The 20,912-nt window shown below is 41.1% G+C and overlaps 1 protein-coding gene across 1 annotated transcript in view; it reads right to left on the bottom strand.

The window, feature by feature from the left end:
• The window catches only part of LOC118781784 (low-density lipoprotein receptor-related protein 4-like), a 92,349-nt gene extending 71,881 nt beyond the window's left edge, over positions 1 to 20,468 (bottom strand). Inside the window, exon 1 of the mRNA XM_036534855.1 lies at positions 20,171 to 20,468. Coding sequence (XP_036390748.1) covers positions 20,171 to 20,228 — 58 coding nt within the window. The 5' untranslated portion in view covers positions 20,229 to 20,468. The remainder of the gene's footprint in view (positions 1 to 20,170) is intronic.
• Positions 20,469 to 20,912: the final 444 nt, after the last annotated feature.

The raw sequence follows: 20,912 nt of genomic DNA, 5'->3' as shown, positions 1-20,912 counted from the left end.
ACTTGGATCAAAGGCAATAGCATTCAAATATTTTTCATAGAACCCCTGAGATTTCATATATTCTGATTCTTATGACTGTGCAACTTGACACAGTAGGACTACATTGACAGACAACCCCAATATATATGTCTGAAGGGACTGTCTTCTCAAGTGCATGTTTTAGCTAAAGAGGATCAATACTGTAAATGGGCCACTTGAATGCCCTCTGAACAAATGTCCCACCTAATGAAGTTTCCTTCTTAAGTGCAAGCACTCTGTGTTCACCTCATATATGAATAACTGCACAGCTGCACATCTTGAAAAGATTCATTTATCTTTCACTCTCTACTTAATTTGAACATCCAAAACATTAAAACTTTATTTTAAATTATTTTACATAATATATAAATATCATATATAATAATCTAAATGGGTATTTTAAGTATAATATATACTTAAAGGTACTTATACATGTTTATATATAAACCCATATATAGTGAATCTGTCCACATATATATTTTTTTTCACAGTCACTTGAATTTTTTTGGGTTGAGATTAGCAAATTAGGAGTTTCACTCAATGACTGAGATGAGTCAGTACAAATACAAAATAAAAGGATAAACAGACTGAATTTATTTCTTGGTATTAACTAGGGAAGCCAGCAACATCCACAGAATGTTTCTCGTGCCCTGGAGGCTGTTTCCCACTGCTGGTGCGCCTTGGCCAAGCAGATCCCTGGGGTCTGCGTTCTGAAGGCCCCCATTGATTTGTCAGCAGTGATGAGTGGGTCTACAGCCTTTCCCACAATCCCCTGCAGCGGAGAGATTCTCCCACAATGCCCAGCAGGGGAGTGGGTGAACAAAAGGCATTTACGAAACTGCGCTGCTGTTAAATGTGTAAAGTTGAAGAGCTTTTTTTCCACCCCCTAAAAAGACCTATCCGGCAGAAAAGAAAATTGAGCCCAGGAAACAGAAACAGCATGATTGATTCAAGGCAGGAGGGAAAAAGGGGTTCTCAGCCATTTCTACCTTCTCAGCTAGACATCAAAGCAGAGGGACAGTCCATTCTTTTTTCAGAAAGCACACTAAGAGCCTCTTACACCATGTTGTGAGAGCAGGCTCAAAAAAGTCTCAGATGTCCTCACAGGAAGGAGGTTCTGTCAGCTGAGGTAACACCTTATGCCTTCTCCAATGGATATGAATGCAAGTTTGAGGTATTTCAGAATTTTGGATTCTTCTTTCAGCACTATTTGCAATAATTTGACTGGATCAGTATTCAGAATATCGCTGCATGCAGGCAAAATCCAAATACCTAGATACCTTCAAAGATGTCTATCAAGGCAATGGACCACCACACCATTTGGATGTCTGAGGAAGTCTGACAGATGAACAAAGGATCCCTAACATGCTTCATCTCAAAAGGGTTGCATGTAATTGTTCTGATTGGTGGATTATTTATTGCTCTGACATCTTCCCCCTCTGACACCCAATAGGCTGTGACTCATATACAGGCATTTGCAATGGAATGTATGTTAGTCCTTTCCAACTGGTGGGGCAACCTGAACTGACCATGACTCTCAGAGGAGAAATTAAGGGTCTACATGTGCTAATATCCTGAAGTCAAAGAGGAGAACCTGATACTGCTGTACAGTTTTGGGGAAATGGCACCACATGTAACCAGCATGGTACTGCATGAAAACACAGGGACCGGTGCTCCTCGTCTGCAGTTTCCTTTCTGGCTTTGAGTTGCCCCACTATGAAGATGTGGGACACACATGTCCTAGGTACCTTATAAATATCTGCACAGGAAAAACAAATTTGATTGCACGCACATGTACTCCTTTAATTGGACTTAATGTAAGTCAACTATGTCTAGAGGCTGAAAAACCTTAAAAAAAACTTCCAGTCAATGTGTTTCTCACATTAATCAAAATTCCCTCACATCTGATGCCTTCCCTGCTATAACACAAGGGCACATTAGAGCTGAAAAGGAGTTGGACTAAGCTCTTGAAAGATAAGGCTGAGAAACCTTGGAATGAAGTCATCTTCCCTGAAGAAACAAAGCAGGGCACAAAAAGTGATTTATCTCTGAGAGCTTAAGTAAATGGTTTTGTTCAATTTCAACATCCAAAAAGAGGATGTCTTGATTCAGCAAAAAGCTTATTGTGAGTTAAGCATTTGTTCTCCACTTCCCCCATACAGGAAAGGCTGTTCAAAGTCTAATTAGCCAGGAATAATTTTATAAATTGGTATGTATCTATATGATAAGGTTACCAGACTGCAATTTTACAAAGCCTACCTGTATACTGTATTTAGTGTAAACAATATCAAATTCCCACATTAGACCTCCAGTCATGTCAGATTAAGAAATTAGCACTTGCTTTAGGGAGCTAAAGTGAGTAAGAAAGACAAATCATCATGTCTGCAGTTAAAACCCACACACTTTCCATTCTAAATCCTTTTATAATAGCTTCATAAGATAACCTCTTCCATCAACCCTCTAACCTCCTAAAGAACACAGGTTTATAAGATTGAACATGTTTTTCTTTTAACTGGTCTAGACGTGCTATGGCTCCACTGCTTACTGTCTGGTCTCATCTTAAAGACTTTAACATTCACCATTCTCCTTTATTTGGTCTTCAGGTTACAGGCCATTAGATCGTTATAGCAGAGCTGGGTCCTTTTTCAAAGCTACACAGCAAACTCTAAATTAACTTCTTTTGGCATGTAGTTTCCATCCTTGTGTTCTTTGTGCTCAAAGTCACAGTGCATTGGACGCTCACTGCATTTCTGTTGGAGACTATTCCCATTTTTCTTTTAATTCCCTATGAGAACTGACAAACCTTCACAAACACTAACAAATGAAGCATTTGAGGGGGAAGCCTATGGCTTAAAAATGAAAACTTGGTTTTATAGTTTCGTCTGTGGCACAATGGATCTTACAGCACTTGCCACAAGTGTGTCTACCAGGGCATCACATGAAAATAATTTGAAGAACTTTGATTACAAAAGGATTGATCATAGTGGATGTAAAAACTAAACAGTCATGAAGAACTACACACAGATAAACGGATATTTTGGTCAATGGCCTCCATGATTCATATTTACAAAGGAATGATTGATTATTAAGGTGGGTGATTTTCCATTTCCAATTTCATTTCCATCTGCATTATGAAACAACCTTGATACAAATGACATCAAGTCAAAGGGCAGATGTCAGTAAAAACTGACTTTTAGCAAGAAAAACCTTTAAATATTACCACTTTCTACTGAAACTGTACTTCAATGGCATAAATAAAAAGAACAAAGAAGACTGAACACATGCAGCCCATATTAATTGCATGTGTCCAATACTGTCTGCTGTAAGTGCACAAACAATACAGCAAGCAATCAGCCCCATCAGCTGAATTACAAGAAGAGCTTACAATTTGATAAGCCTCTCAGATAGGTAATACTACAGAGGACCTTTGTGTTTTCTTTACCCAAATCATCTACTTCACCTTTGTGGTGCAATTATAATAAAAATCGTTACCATCATTTCAGTTTAAACAAAACCAAAATCACGATTTCTTTTGCACAATCACATCACATGCTTGGTAGATGATATGAATACACAAACTTGGGGAAAAAATAATGGAGGAGTCACTGGCTGTTCTGTGGCTGGGCTTTGCATTGTTGTCCTTCACGGCAGGGTTCCCTCTTTGTGTACAGGGCCATAAAACAACAAAGAGCCTATGCTTCCTGCCTAGAGGCTGAGGCTTTACATAAAGGCCCGGGTCCAGCCAAGAGAGAGTGAGGGGTCACCACTGGAGTGCAACCAATCCACCACTGACGGGGCTGGAAGCGGGGCCCATGATCGATAGGCCTGCCAACACCATTAATTCCCAATTGACAGGCCTGGCTTGTCTCCGGACACAAGAGAAGAGGGAATAAAATTCTGTTCTTATTTACAGTGGAACAAAGGATCGCGTGGGGGTCTTCTGCAGGCCCCACTCAAACAGAAGGCTGGTCTGGAGGGGCTTTGTCAGGGTCTGCCTCAATGCACTCGAGAGGGCTGACAGGTCAGCCTTAAAAAAAGGAAGAAAATCGGGCAACTTCCCTAGCCCATCCCAAGGGAAGTAGGGCTTTGAGTTGCAGACAATGTGTCCGGGCTCTAAAAATTCAAAAGGGCTCTCCACGGATGGGGTCCTCACAGCTGTCACTGCGCTCAGTCAAAGTGTGCTGCCCCAGCCTCGCCTTTCAAAGCTGGCTGGGGGAAAGGTGCTTAATCAGAGAATTATACAGCACCTTCAAGGCAGGAGGGGAAGGCTGAGCCCTCCAGAGAGCCACAGATCAATACTGGGGAACACTTCCCTCCTGGCACCTCTACAGATGGGGACAGAGTTTGGGCCATTGGGGAAATTTGCTACCAAAGTCAGCTGTGGGTTCTTAACATCCAACGTAACACAGTCTGGCCTGGTGGCAGATGAATGTTTGTCACAGTTACTCAGAGAAAAAGGCTAAAATTCCAGCTTTGAATCAGACAATGGATTCTGTAATGGGGGCTGCTGTTCAAAGTCAGAAAGTCAACTATGAGACAGAAAAGTCAGAAAAGCACTATACTCATGCAAAAACAGAGGGAAGGGAGGACTAATAAGTGGAAGGTTTGAGTCCATTAGGAGAACAAAAACATGAAGCTGTCCAGTTTATGGCTGGGCTAACCTTGGGGTGACCTATGATTCTATTCTTTATTGACCTGGAAGCAATTTCCATTCATAGCACACCTTTCCCAACTCTCTATAAAACATTTACCAGAACTGGGGAGAAAAATCATGATCATTATTCCTGTTCAATTATCCTGACTGTCTAAAATCAGCAGAGGTCAGGATCAATAAACTCCATACAGCTAACTTATGTTGACAAGCAGTCCGTGCTTTGAACAGACAGAGTGGATGGCAGGACACTTCATATCCAAGACAAAGCTATCCAACAGAATGCTACTAAGAGCACTTAGATCTTCTTAGTGAAAACCATAGTATCCCTCTAGGCAAGCTCCTCAACTCACCAGTTCCATGGAAGCAGAAAAGGAATGGGCCATTTGTAACCTCAGTAGTAATTTGGGTGAAAGCCTGATGAGGGACTCTCTCCTTCTCAGTGGCCCCATTATTTCTCTCCCCCCCCCCCCCCTTCCTTCCTCCACAGGCCCATGAGATCAGTAAAACCTGATAACTAGAAAGTATAATCCTTGCAGGGTTGCACTTTATTACACAACACAGGCATTGGGCTGTGTATGAAGGCCCCGCTCCAATCAAATCAAGGTCAACACACTGCATTGAATACAATCAGAATAGCACTGGCAGTCCTCCAGAGCAGAATATTCAGTGGCAAAACCCACACCAGCCATATAAAGACCAACACACAGATAATATTCATTCATTCAATATCAGCACTGCCCTGCTTCTCAAGTCCAAGAAGCTGGTGCTCCCACTGCACAGATAACACTTTAACGAGGCAGCAGCGCCATACAATGAAGGCAATTACAGCCCAATCTGTACATATAGGGCAACTACTGGTGCTTTGAAATGGTGGTTAGGACAGTGCTTCACTGCTTTCGCAATGTGCTCACTGCGGAAGAACGTCTGAGCTTTTCTGATAGTAATGACAATGGGAAATGCTCAAAATTGCAAATCCGACAGGCCGACCCTCTGCAATGCATTTGCATCTGCCTCGATACAGCTAACTTCAGTCTCTTCATAATCCTTTCTGTCGTTTATGATTGAAACAGAGGTGTATGACATACTTTCCATGGGGAAAGTGTTCTGAGGATTGGATGTACATGACAAGATGAAGGTTGAATAGCCAACTCATGTTGATTTCACAATGATAAAAAACCACAGAAACAGCTTGAGGATTCTGTCATATAGAAATAGCACAGTCCCCCCCACCCCACCCCCCCCCGATTCTTCTACTTTACCACAGACTTTTTGAGATTTTTCAAGTGATGTTTCTTTAAATTTTATATGTTGATCATTTTGACCCACACACAGACTTGATTATCAGAGTAATAAAAGAAAGGCTTGGTGAGTTTGTTGCATGATTGATTCCACTGTAAACAGTATTCACAGTTCACTAGCTGTGCTCTCTTCCTGCACCAGAGCAGAAATTTTGAATGTGTGCTGAAACTGAAAATTGTTTTTATAAAATCCTCAGAGAGATTCTTGCAGAAAAGGGTTAAATACAGAAAATTAACCCAGAGTAACTATGAAACTATTATGTTTCATAGTAACTAATGCTTTATCTTTTTTTTGCTGCTGCTCCAGTATCTCCTTGGTTACTTCATTATTTCCCTTCTTAGAACTGTTACAGGCACAAGCACAGTATACACCAGACCACTTCCATAGGGTTTAATGATGACAGTTATTGTTATCACCATAATCATTATTGTCATCACCATAATCATTATTGTCATCATCACTACAACTATGAATATAATCCAACTTTATTTTTGCCATTATTATTATTATGAGGAATACTCTATTCTAGGGAACTGAGAGGTGGGATAAGCAGCCAAAGAAAATGTATGTCATCAGCATCATTGATACACATTGCATTGTCTCCCCCCCCCCCCAACAGTAAGACAGCTAAATTTTTCAGTGATAAAGGGAGTCATCTATGATGATATGCCTTATAGAGTGTTTAGACCAGAGATCTGGTAGATATGTCCCCCACTCCTGTTTGACTCCTTTAATGTTCGTCTCACTGGTGATGCTGTTCCCTGCTGATCTGCTCAACTGATCAAATCCCAGCATTTAAACACCGAAACAAACACAAGTTTGCCTTTGTCTCTAATTTGAATTTGGCTGGAGCGTCCAGATTCAATTATGCTGTTGAACACAGAGAACACAGAACACAGAAAATCTGCTGCTGTTCTAGCATCTATTTTTGCACACTAGGGACATTCTCTCTGCTTTTAAATTGCTCAAGCTCATAAAAGAGAGAGGGGAGATACTTTGATTTGTCTCCTCCTTTAGCAACATGTGACAAGAGACACAAAACATTTGCAAACTGCTGTTTTGTGTTCAGTGACTTACTGCGGGAGATACGGAGTTCAGTATATGGAGACTTGGAGGGCCATGGGGAATTGGACATGCCAGACTGCTACCCTGCCAAACCACTGGGCTGAATACAGACATGAAATTCTTTCCAGGGTATGCTTAAATGTACCGCTGACAAGGTAGTAGTATTCCAGGGCAGTATTTCAAAATAGAACACTTCTAGTGTGTAAGTCTATATTACGGTAATCAACATTTCTCATTTGGACATTGTATACCTTCCCTGCAGGTGCTATATATTTACATTTAATCATTTAGCAGACGCTTTTATCCAAAGCGACTTACATAGGTTACAGTTCTTTACAATGTTATCCATTTATACAGCTGGATATTTACTGAGGCAACTGTGGGTTAAGTACCTTGCCCAAGGGTACAGCAGCAGTGCCCCAGAGGGGATCGAACCGGCAACCTTTCGGTTACAAGTCCTGCTCCTTAACCACTATGCTACACTGCCGCCCCATATTTGTTACTGATAACTGGATTAAAGGCCAATACTTTATATGACAAAAAAAGAAAATATGTTCTGGTGATCTGTGAATTACACACTACTCATAGCATCCTAGCTTTACTTCTCAAGGACACAAGTTACAATGCTACAGAAGTGGCTTGCCTTGTTTCAGAGACAAAGGGTTCAAAGCTGTGGCTTTATTCACAGCTGTTGAAAAGAAGAGGATTTAAAACCTTGTACTGACGTGATGACTCTCTAGCTAAATGTTTCTCAAATAGACATTGTGCAACAATTATGTGAACAGATTACAGTGAGGGAAATGTTCCACTGGCTGAATTGACAGAGTGTACAGACTTCCTCTTGAGGGCAACTGAAAGGTTACATCTGTTGCAGTGGTGTCATACAGACGGTGATTACCCTCTTGTTTATTCAACAGTGGTCCGATTCTTTGGATCTTTCAGCCCTTGGACCCATTCTTTTTGTGTGACTCTACAGACTGGCATAGTAAAATTCTACTGAAGCACTGCAGCTGTGACTGCATCATTGCAGCTATTCAGATACCTGTTAAGTAGGGATTTAAGGACATATCAAATTTTGTGATATTGCGATAAAAAAGTCTCAATACCGTTGCGGGACTGTGATGAAATCTACCAGGATATTACATAGTTAATTCGCTAGTATAGCTGCGTTCTACTATCTCTCCTTGCCGAAAATTGTATTGTTTTTGTTCTGCAATTGTACCAGGGGCGGTTTGTTCCTTAGGGCGGTCGGGCGACGCGCCACCAAAGGGGGAAAGGGAGGGAATTTTTCTATCACATTCTACCATAGTGTTACGCTAGCTGTGACTGTTCTAGACAGTTTGTCCTGTCTCTGAATATCATAGTCCAATCAGCGTCACGTCATGTTCCATGGAGTACCACCCCTTTGGGGCGATTTCAGTCTGGTTGAAAATCGCCCAGATCGCTCTGATTGACTCTCATGTTAAGGCAATTTTTTTGAACTGCAGGCACTGCAATGCAATCTGTATGGGTTCCAGGTGGGCTTGCACTAATGTCCTTTCGTCATACGGAACCTGGTGTAGGGATCCCCGGGGTAGCCAGCGATCTTGTCACATTCAAGGTCAACATGGCTAATGTGGTATTATCATACCGTGAGTTTTTGGTATCGTTACATCCCTACTATTAAGGTTTTAAAAAGTGGGTGAAAATGTATTTTAACATCATTTCAGCTTTTGACACCAAAGTTAATGAAAAATATGCTGACTAGGTATTGACAGATCTCTCGAATTGAACAGGCTCAAAAAAAGTTCCAAAACATCAATTTTAAAAAGGGTACCTACTGTAGATTAACTGGTGGAATCAGACAATATGAGGAAGATAGCATTGGAAGTCAGAGTACTCCCCCCGACATACACACATACAGCTACCATTATGGCCCATTTTCAGAGTTTCCACACTGAGCTGTCTGTCACCCACTGAGCAAACACCACAAGGCCTGTACACACACACTTGCCCTCTGTCTGTAACATACATCAGGCCTCTGCTGGATTCTCAGAACAGCGATCAATGCCAGGTCAAGGGCAGGACAAACCCTCCACCTACTGGCTATGGCTTTCTCATACCCCACCTAACCAGCTGCCATGTTGCAAGCCCCCCACCCCCCCTTCACCATTCTCACACAGAATAAAGGTCACCCCTCTTGCAGGGGTGGCAGAGTGCACAGAAAGTGTGGAATGGGGTGCCAAGAATAGCTGTTACCTAACCCACAGGAAGACAGAGTGACACAAAAACCTCTGAGTGGAGAACCGGATCCGTCTCGGGTTGCAGCTCTGACGGAGGGATGGGATGCCTGCATCCTCGGAAAGCCTGGCAGATGAAACTGCAACACTTTGCATAGATTCTGTGTATCAGTGTTTGTCAAAGAGATTTTATCACGCCTGATTGCTGCTGTGCATAAACATGCCGCTGCTGTGAGGCTATCCATCTTTCTGCCTCACTCAGCCCCAGCCTGAGAAGAACATTTAAGCCCCCCAAACATGAATAACAATGTGTTAGAGAAGATGCATTAAAAAGCCTTTAATCTTTGCTGTCAGGGAAAGGGAGCATATGCTGGCTTTAATTTACCTGCACAGATAGATGAAATACAAATACTGGCCTATATCAGAAATAATCCACCACAGGGGAACAAACATTCTGGTGATACCGTACCCAAAGCTGCAGGGCTAACAAAGGAAGGGTTGCATTTACAGACTACCAAAAAAATGAAAGCTATTACTAATGTGATCATATTATGTTATTAAGCTAAGATGGCTCCTCACTACTAAGTACTTTGCAAGTTGCAGGTCTGAAAAACAGCACAAAGAAAATACAAATGTTAGCTCGCATTGAATTGTAATGAAACATGAATGGATGCCATCAGCAGCAGGGAAGCCCGTTTTTTATTCCCATCCACCCAGCAACTGGTCAGAGCCAGCGTCAGCATCAGTCAGAGCCTTGCTGCTGGCTGATGAGGCAGGGGGGCAGGCGCTCTCCTCAAATCCTCAACTTTGTCTCCTAATCGCAGGCATCATGTTAATAACCTGGAGGCAGTCAGCACTTGTGAGTGGAGCACATCCCTTGTCTACTCTACCAAAGGTGACAGAAAGGGTCACAGCTCAAGTTATGATGCTGATCTTGCCATCAAACAGTACCTAAAAAAGTCTGCCTCAAGCAAAGCAAAAAAACTGCAAGTGAGCCATAGGAACAAATATTTTCCCAGTACTACATTTTATGAGCATTAATTCTTGAAATAGCTTTGTCCTATTCTTCTGCATGCATTAACTTCTTAGCTTCATAAATGAGGGCTGATAGTATTCTAGGATTTTGAGTGAAATGTGAAGATGAATACAATTACTGTGTGCAGAATGAGCACCACAGCAAAGGACCCATTTCACACAAGGTGACCCATGAAACACCACCAATTCATAAGGAGCAGGCCTCTGCTGGATTATATCTAAAAGCATGGCAACATTTAATTAAGGATACCATGTACTGCTGGACTGAATTTTAGGATGAAAAATTCTAAATAAGCCATTATCTTGAGCTCTGTGCTCAGACACTGGTCCACATACTATCCCATGAGAGGTGATTTACAAATGTAAAACTTTATTGATGTCTATTTAAAACCCCTTCCCTGGTCAAAAAGATGACAAAACTTCCACGTAGAAAGAGGGGACACTGGTAAAGTTTTTTCCAGATCAACCCCCCAACCCCCCAACCCCCCCCCCCCCCCCCCCCCCAAAAAAAAAAAAAAAAAGTTGTCACAAATGACGGCATCTTGGACTCAATGGCTGCAAAATTGTATAATTACCTAATGCACAGTTCGCTCTCTGCATGAACCACGAAAAAGACAGCAGATATGTGGCAAAGGTGATAAAGCATCAAGGCAGACACTAAACTTCTTCAAACTGACTTTTCCCAGATAAGCCCCAAACAAAGAATGGCATTATGAATTACCATTCTAAATGTCAGTCCCAAATGAGACAATTCCTTCCTCAAGTCCTTGATGTGTCACTGATCTTCAGCAGAGTATTGACCCAACCCACCCGTGTTCGAGGAATGGGGGGAGTGGCATTGGAGCACCTCCGGCTGGCCTGGTTAGGGGCCCACTGGGACCTTACAGAGGGAGGGTGAGTTCTCAGGGAGGACACTGACCCTAGATGTGTTCGGGAATAAGTTAATTGGGCCCCTTCCTGAATGCTTTGGAGTTGAGACTTAGTTAATCATCTGACAAAATCTCCCAGAGAGAATCCTCAAAGAACTCCAGTCTCCTATTAACTCTTTCGAGCGTACGGGCACACCGGTGTGACTAGAACACTAGATTGAAAAAAATCTAGCTAACGTTAGCTTTGAGGAAACAGTGATTTAATGTTACAAAGTATAGCAAATGCGGTGGCGAAAACTATGAGAAGCTTAATAAGAGTAATGAAAACATAAGGAACCATGTAACATAACACATACATTACACAGCATAAAATATGTCACATATGAAAGAGCTAAGAATACTAACACCACAGCTGAAAGAGGGGTATCCTCCACTTTTGCCGGCTTTAAAGTAACAATTACCTACACATGAACATATGGTGGCCACACTGCACATTACGGTGTGGGCAATCAGTGCTGCTGCCTTCATGTTCCATAGTAAAAGGAATAAATATTTAAGCAACGGAAGAGAGCTCAACCTGAACCCCCATTCACTGAGACCCTTTGTGTATCTAAAGGTTCACTTATAGGACAAACATCCATTATAAATGGGAGAACCTAGTGACCAGGCACATCACTGAAGGTGATGTGATACGTGCAGGTGTGCCAGTTATTTGCTTGGAGCCCTCTGACATTTTTCAAAAAGTAAAACAATCCCAGAAAAGCCCTTCAGTCTGCATGACAGAGGAGACAACTAGTGCACCGCAAAGAGCAAGGTACCTTTTTTATTACACTGTCAAAATAATGGTTTTGTTTTGTTGTCCTTAACAATGTGCAGGTATCATTTTTTCAGTGATGTCCATCCCCTGGGCCATGCACCTGTGTGTGATTGGGCAGGATGAAATCTCAGGTGGAGCACCAGTAGGGAGAGTCAGGCGTCACTGCCGGGGAGGACAAGGTGGTGGGGAGGACAAGGTGGTGGGGAGGGAGGGCGGGTGCAACACAGTAAACCTCCGTGAGACATGAGAGAAATTAGCCAGGATTCCACGTAAAATGAAACTAACCATACGATTACAACCAGATTTGAAACCAGGACATTTACATTTTTGCTCGTGCCATTGTCCTCTTCATTTTACTTAAGATGTGCTTTCAACCATTAGAGGTAGAACAGGCTGATTGCTCCCCTCCTCTCCACCCCAGGCAAAATCAATTACATGCCACTCATTTCCCCCTAGAGACAAGCCATTACAAGTCGCCTCAAGCAAAGCTGCTGTTGCGTTTCTCCAGTTCTTTTGCTCATCTCTACATGGGAAGCATTTACTGTAGTAGGCACCAGGAGGCCCATCCACCAGCTCAGTACTAAAACCTGCAGAAAATGATTGGAATTATTTAAACTGGAATACATTATATTCAGGTGAACTCATTTTGGCCCTCTCTGGAAACTTCCCAAGGATACCACAGCATTACCAACATACACCACTGCATGTGGGGAAAAAAAAGAAAATAAAAATTTCTATGCTGGATCCATATCCAAGCATTTTGTTGCATTAACAGAACAGAAACATATGCACAATATTACTCAAATTATTCACCAGTTTATAATAGTGCACAATATTTCTGAGTTTGATATTTCTGAAAATTTATCATGAGTGAATGCTATTAGCATATGTATCACTGAAAGCTTGCAATTAGTATGCCCTGCACATACATTTGTGAATGAAAATAAAAACAAATGGGCAAAGAACTCAACAGAAAATATTTTGCTAGACACATAGACAACAAGCAAAGCTTCATGTCACCCAAGCTATTTGCCTGGGTTTATTTATTTATTTTCTATAAAATAACCCTAGATGCCCTTTGAGTATAAGCTTTTTTTAAACTGTGATGAGTGACACTCTGTTGCTCAGAAATCATACTCCACATTAAGCAGAACGATACACTCATTGACAGTTTGAAAGTTTACTATGGTGAAAAAGATTAGAGTTAAGTATTGTTTGAGTAATGCTGGCATTAGGCAGCTTGGGTCAACAATGCCTGACAAGTTTTCATGTACTGTTTTCAAGAGCAGTGAGGACTAGGCTCCTTTGCCTTGTGAATTCAGCTCTGAGAACTGTTTAAAGATGTAGGTCAGGACTGTCTAATTTGGACTTGTTGCTATTAAGAACAACTAAACAGAGCTGACGTCTTGAATTAGGGGCATTTGTTGGGGATGTGAAGTGGTTCAGTGTTAGACACAAGAGGAAACACATTTGGCATTTCTTGCAGTGTGTGCTGAGTCGAGTAGAGACCATGGGCTACATCTGCAGGAGGCACAAGTCAGTCACTTCACCTCATGACAACCTCTCATCCAGTCAAACAAGCTTTCCATTTCAACAAGACAGCAAGGTTGACAGAAACACAAACAATAAGACAGCTGAACAACAAAGCACATGCTTTCCTCAACACCAAATCCAAAGTTAGTTTCTGAACGTTTTCCAGTAGTACAAAACATGTGTATTACGAATGTGATATTGAGGTAAACACGTTTAAATAAACCAACCAAACTAATTATACCCTACAAAGCAGTGCTTCATGGTACATGCTCCACTGCAGGCATTATGGATGGATTATGAAATCCAAAAAACAAAATGTTTATTGACAGAGTATTCAACATAAAACAGGGAGCGCTTTTATCATCTAGTGCTTTCATTCAAATGTACATAGTTCATGGAAATATTTGTCTTTCCTTAAATCTGTGCTATAGAAATAATTGAGGGTTGGGAGCCAGCATTCCCACCTCCAAATCTGTGGCCACTAGAGCACAGACGTGTAGATGGAGTCACAAAGAAAAGAAAGAATTATGGAAAAGAGGGAGGGAAGAGTGCACAAAGAGTGAAAAGTAGTAGAGTAGAGCAACATAGGTGCAACACACTATGGCACATCCGGCTACTGGTTCAAAAATTTGGTTTTAAAAGGACCAGATGTCAACCTCCTTTGAACACTTTCAAAGGTGTGAAATATTATGGATAAACTCTGACCATTTTTTCTGTCTCTGTCAAGTAGAAAACAAGATAAAGGACAAAATAGTTCTGACAGAACTTTTAATGAAATTTAATAAGGCGGAAGTGACAGAGATGAAACATCACTCCATCTGAGAACAAATAATTCAGTAGGTCTATGTCCCCTCTCAACTCTTGCTGCGTGAAGTCAAAAACTACAATTTACACACATAGGAACAGTCAGAGGTTGGGTTGTTTTGACACTTTGTCCATGGAGGCGTCTGTGAAAGGCCCCATGCCAATGGAGCACTTGAGTTAGCAGACTTCATTAGGAGGCAGCTCTTTCAGCTGCTTTGCAACTCAAGCCCCATGCCTGAAAGGCCTATTTGGGCTCTGATATTGTTTGTTTAATAGAGCTTGTTGCTTAGGCCCCTTCATTGATAAGCACCCACAGAGAAAGGGCTATGAATGAGGATGGAGGCGGAAGAGAAACGTGACATGGCTGTGCTTTGGAGCTGATTTCCAGGCTAAGACAAGGGGCCCAGTATTTGATGGCAATGTAAGTGTGCAACCCTGAGAATTAGCATCTAGTAAGTGAGCCCCTCTAAATTAAAAATCAAGCCAGATGTTGTATATCTGACAGAGTAATGGTGTATTTGCTACTACTACTGGTGATCACTGGATGCTATTTTTGAACATTAAGCCATGTTAAGCCTTTTCCTTATAATGGGCATCAATGGGGAGAAAAACACTTAATGTAAGATAATGTCCATACTCATAGGATTTTGGTTTTGATTTTTTTGACAGGTGGAAGTGTTTATGACAAGAGATGTCCAAGAGAAATTTGGTGGGCAAGTGAAAATTTAAACATACGAGTTCAGAGTTTTGTTCTACAAGTTCTCACATCATATTCTACAAGTTCTCAAAATCAAGTCTACAAGCTCTCGCATTTTGCAACATACTGTATTTACCTTCATAAAAAGGGACATCCATTGTCAAAAAAAATGTTACTGTATCAAACATGAATGACAAGCAACCCTCGAGTCTCAGGACGGCACTGGGTACACAGCACTATGACTCTGTGTTTCATTGAGTTAACCCTCTTAAGCCTGACTCATGAAATAATTTTATCCATCCATCTGGCTGTGCCTGGTGGACAAGCCTAGCAGGAAATTTGTTGTCTTTTGTCTTCTTCATTCACACACCACCATTCATATTGTGGACATGCCAACATTATGTACCTGACTCAAAAGGAGGGCACTGGGAACACACAAAATGTTAAGACCCACGTACAGCATCTTGAAAGTACAATGATGTGTCAAGGCAGCAGGTCATATCAGGGCTGAATGAAACTGGGACAAATGGTCAAGGTTGAATCACAAGTTACGAGAGTCACAGGATAAACGGCACTAGCCACAAGACAGTGGTTCACCAGAAAAAGTGCATTGGGGGCAAAGGGAGTTCTGAACACAGCACATCCGGTCCAACACCAATTATGAGGGAAAAATCTTGATAGTCTTCATGGTGCGGTCCATAATGGAAGAGATGTTTTTAGGCAGACACTAAGAGAACCCCTCCCCCAGCCAGTGCAGGGGCCACTGCTGTCTCCAGAGTTATTTTTACGCCGGCCTTTTTTTAGCTGATCTAAACTGTAATGTGTGTGCTGTGGGGGCAAGCGGTGGGATTCAGCCCCTGGGCCCCTCGCTTCCAGAGCCCTCTGGGTGACACCCGGGGTCTGCCGCTGACAAACGCCCCCAATGTTTTTGTTTCCCTTTCACGGAGCCAATCTTACTGGCATGCGTGTCTTGCAGTGTGTGTGAAGCCTTACTCTACCAGCTAACTGGCTTCATTAGACACACTGCCGCACCATTTCACATTTTTTTTTCCCAGCTTCTGAGAGAAAGCTGCTGGCATCAAACACTGCTCAGGGGCTGGCTTTATTAGAGGTCCCGTGATCTGTATGCTGCTCGCTGTGACAATATAAAGGCGTAACTAGGTTAATGTCAATACATCTGTACACACCATTGAGATTCAGACACCTACTGTAACAATACACTAATGTCCATACATTTTTAACTGATATCTTCATTATAACCCCTCCCTAAACAGAGAAAAAGTGGATACATCATAATTCAATTTTCTTTGCCATTCAGCCAAGACAAAGAAAAATCTTTTTTAAAAACTAAGATGTGCATCATCCATCTCAAACTTCATTCCATAAGTATAAATTAGAGACACAGGATAGAATGGGTAGTAAGAAGAAATACTTTGGAGGAAAAAATGCTTCTCTTCACGATGATCCTCTCTCAGCCCTCATGCTCCCTGACCTCACACCTGAGCGAAGAGAATTCAGTCTTGCCCATAAAGATCATTCCCTGTGCCACTCTTATTCTATGCTTCTTGCATTTTCTGTACAGGAGATGCTTGACTATTGCTCTTACCAAAGAGAGACAGGACTCCATGTCACAAACACAAAGCAGAGCAAGGTGGTCTGTGCCTAATCTATAAAAGTTATATCTGAAATGCAGTCTTCAAAACACGGCTCTTGCTCAGCTGTCAGCCCTCATTACTGTAACCTCCAAAAACATGGGGGGGGGGGGCATCACACAGGCAGAGGGGTGCACAGTTGTGCAAATGGTAAGTCCTATTTCAGGAGACCACCCAAACAATTAACAACTGTGGCAGATGCCCGGAATAGCTTCCTTCACTGAGCAAACCTACAGTCCCCCCCCCCCCACCCTCCTTGCAGAAATCACAAAGAGCGATAGCTGCTGGTGTCAGTTTGGTTAAGTGTCAAAAAGGTGACGTATACAATGAAACCTGTAGGCCTGCATGCAGGTCAAAATACACCCTGAAGAGGTAATCCTGTGTTCTGAAATGATAACCTATCCAGGACCGCCAAATGTGCAGGGAGCTGAGTATTGGGTTCCAGGAGAATGGTGGCCATAGAGAATAAAGGGGACATCTACTAAACGGACATCTACTATAACTCAGGGTCATTCATTCAATAATACACAACCCAAAGTAAGAATTTCTTCACACAAAAAATTCACATCACCCAAAGGTTTGCTACCTAGAGGAGAAATCCCATACCCGAGGCAAAGACAAATCTCATTTTTCACTATATATCTGTTTACCAGACCAACCAGCTCAACGTGTAGATTTGTGGTTAGAAAGTGGGTACATGGTACTCACAGCACAAAAAACTGTTTCATTCACAGAGAAATTTCAATACATACATGCGTTAGCTAGGAATCAACAGGCAGTAAATAGTTTTTTCAGGGAACAGTACTGTTTTTCATGAGGTAAAAATTCCTCACCATGGCTGCTCACACTTAACAATCACTTTATATATTTTATAACAGTTAATAACCATGCCAATAGGATTATGTTCTTTCCATTAAGTGATTAGTGCTATTAAACATAAAACCAAGAAAAGGAATACAAAAGGGAATTGCAACCTTCAAAAGCTGCAAATGAGACAAATTTTGTCATCAGCTCACTATTACACCACTATACATTCAACAAGACAATATAATTAGAAACATAAAACATCATGAACAAATAGCTCAAGTGTGAATCAAACAGACAAACAGGGAAACAGACTGATGTGACTGACAAATCCTTAAAAAGGGATGAATAATTCAAGCGCATTTCTTCACAGTTCCCTTGTGAATTGGACTAAAGTGCATGAAGAACAAATTGAAGCAGAGCACACCTTGAACACATTATTCACACATCAATAACAAAATGATCTAAACTGTGATGGAACTATGATGGGTAATTATCAACAAAAGCACTCAATCTCTCTTTGCACATCTAGGAAGTATTTGCCAAGATGATGCTGTGACAAACTTTCAAGATTAATCATGCTTTTTCTAAACTGATTTTTTTCTCTTTAAATACAAAATGTATATTATTACTGGACAAAAATACCCACAGCAATAACTTATTTAAGTTTATTTGAAAATGTAGAAATCAAAGTCTATATACAAAACAATAATGTTGAAAATGTATTTCAGAAAAAAGACCTGAATTACATTTACAACACATTGAGGGAAATCACTTAAAAAATATAAGACACAGAACTGTAGTTGAAACAGATCCACATAAAAACACACAGTATAAACCTTGAGAAGAACGAATTTGTGACTGACAGTCATGTTTTCAGCCATTCACCTCTTCTACAATGAGAAATTCACACACTTGTTACTGGCCTTCATGCCTTGCACATGTCTTTCAAACAAACCATCAATATGGCAAAGTGAATGCCCCCCCCCCCTTTATGCTTTGCTTACTTTGATTAAAGTAAGCAAAGCATAAACATTTAAATTTGATGTTATGCCTCTAGAGGTACACATAAATCAATACTATATTTGTTCAAGCTGTCATTGAAATGGGTTACAGAATTAGCTGTACAGAAACCAGCTGAATGACTGACTTGTTTTGAAATAACATAAATAAGTAATGCTGTTCCTTACATGCTGTCATGCTAAATAATACCATACTACGCAGGAAACATAATGAATTTTTTAACTGATTTAATAATCATCCTCGTTTTAAATGGGTTGGGTTATGTTATTTTCTTTTACTAAAAAAGACACTTTATGTAGCCTGTATGCCTATATGCTGATGCAAACATAAAGTGTCCTTTTTAGTACGCTCCTGTCTTAAGTGGAAAGAGCATACACGCTATGTCAGGACAGCATTGCCGCAGAGGAGGTAGCACAGTATAACAGTCAGCACACAAGCTAGAGTTTAGACGGCGCAGATGAAATTTTATAGAGTTATCGATTACAGGACAACTCCAATAAATCAACATCGCCAACAACTAACCGAAAGTTAGTGCCCTAAAAACAAACGTTTCAATGCAACACATTTTATTGATTTCAAGGAGTACAAAACTGATTATTCAACATCAGTTTTGTCAGTTTTAAGTATGATGTCAGGCAAATCTGACTGGCATTTAAACTCCGTTTGGTGACATCTGAATCAAGTGACAAATACTGCCGAGTTTCATGTTATTAATCTAAGACCTGTACAAATTACGCACAACATATATTGAAAACAGTGATTCTCTCAGACGTTTATTTTACAAACCTTTGTATAGACGAAATTTTATGTTTATGTTTGTCGGATGTAACCAGATGTAGTTGACATGCCCTGTTTCTTTAAAAGGTTGTACGCAGCGCTTCACTAATGTTCCGGCATTCCAGCGTCCGCGGGATTGTTGTTCTAACATGTTGTAAATACAAGGTGTTACAAAGACCTGTAGACTTAAAATGTATTACTAGAGATCTGTGAGATGCGAACTGGTGTAAATGTTTCGATAATGAAAAATCGGTCCATCAGTTAAATTTGCACGTAGCTGATGGTTTCACAAAATGTATCCAAGGTTATAAAATAGCTGTTACTTTTATCAATGAAAATAACCACGGTGATCATAAAAGATACACACTTTGTGTGACACAAGCAAACTCAGGAGTTGAGTCTACCTATAAGTGTTTAAGTGGTGATGAACTCCAATTATAGAGTTTAAACCTGGAAGACCTGACCTTTAGTTTGATTGCAATTCTTCCTCTGCATGTTTTGGAGTGCTATCCGTAAAACTTTCTACAGAGACTAAACTGGATGACAACCGTGTTTTTAAAATCTCATCGTAAAACTACATGACTACTAGTCATAAAATATTTATGCCAAATTAAAGGTTCAACCGTCTGCACCTTATAGCACTGACGATGCTAAAAATAAAAGACTTCTCAGTATCATACACAAACATAAAATAGAAACTATTAGATATTTTGCACGTTAACTGGGAATCATGGATCTTCGGCAACAAGCATCGTTAAATATTGTTAAATTGAACCAATCTGCGCGTACACAAATCATATTTATCGCCGAACCTTTCAAGGATGACCGCATTAAAATTTGCGGTAATGTTACAAGAATAAAACAGCTGTACGTATAACCACAATCTCTAAGAAGTTGCACTTACCTTGACAGCGAAATAACAAAGTTATGAGGGTGCCACAAAACACGGCAACAAGCTGCATTTTGGAGCTCGCCTCTTCAAGTTTTAATTTTGCAAATGCTCTTATCTGCTTTCAAAGAAGGTCCTTTAAAATAGAAGAGATATGTCTCATAACTATTTTCATAACATGGCTTGACTAGCTCTCTGGGCTCTTCCCGTTCCTTCAGTTACGATATAGGTTGGTTGTGAAGTTTCGCCGAACCACCGGTATCCCCGACTCCACCGAAGCTACAACCGCCTCCAACATGTTATGCCTTTCTTTTCAAAGCTGGAGCGATCAAAAGAAGCACTGGACTGTACCAAATACTTCAAAGGGGACACTGATTTGTATTACAAACGTGGTTCGAAATAACCGGTGGTAGCGACGTCTCGTGTTCGCAGCGCAATACGTTTAAAACGATGTAGAATATGCTTAATCATAAGGAAACGTCACAATGTTTTTGTTTTGTTTTTTGTAGACAACACTTAACATGTTTCCAGTCCCCCGGGGGGTGTGTCTAACTTCATCGTGTCTTGGACTGTTCGTTGTGACATTTCCAAAGTTACAATGTCTTTTTAAAGGCTGGTGGTCAAAAGATTAAAGAGGACTTTCGGGGGACTCAAAAAGCAAGCTGACGCTTGAGTGACTGTTTATGCGTCTTGCCCTCCCCTTGCTCATGGTGCAAATGGGAGCACTGAGTGTGATTGAATGAATGTGGACGGCCGC

This window comes from Megalops cyprinoides, chromosome 8 (genome assembly GCF_013368585.1).
Source record: "Megalops cyprinoides isolate fMegCyp1 chromosome 8, fMegCyp1.pri, whole genome shotgun sequence".
Lineage (NCBI taxonomy): Eukaryota > Metazoa > Chordata > Actinopteri > Elopiformes > Megalopidae > Megalops > Megalops cyprinoides.
This window is presented reverse-complemented; position numbering and strand designations above follow the sequence as displayed.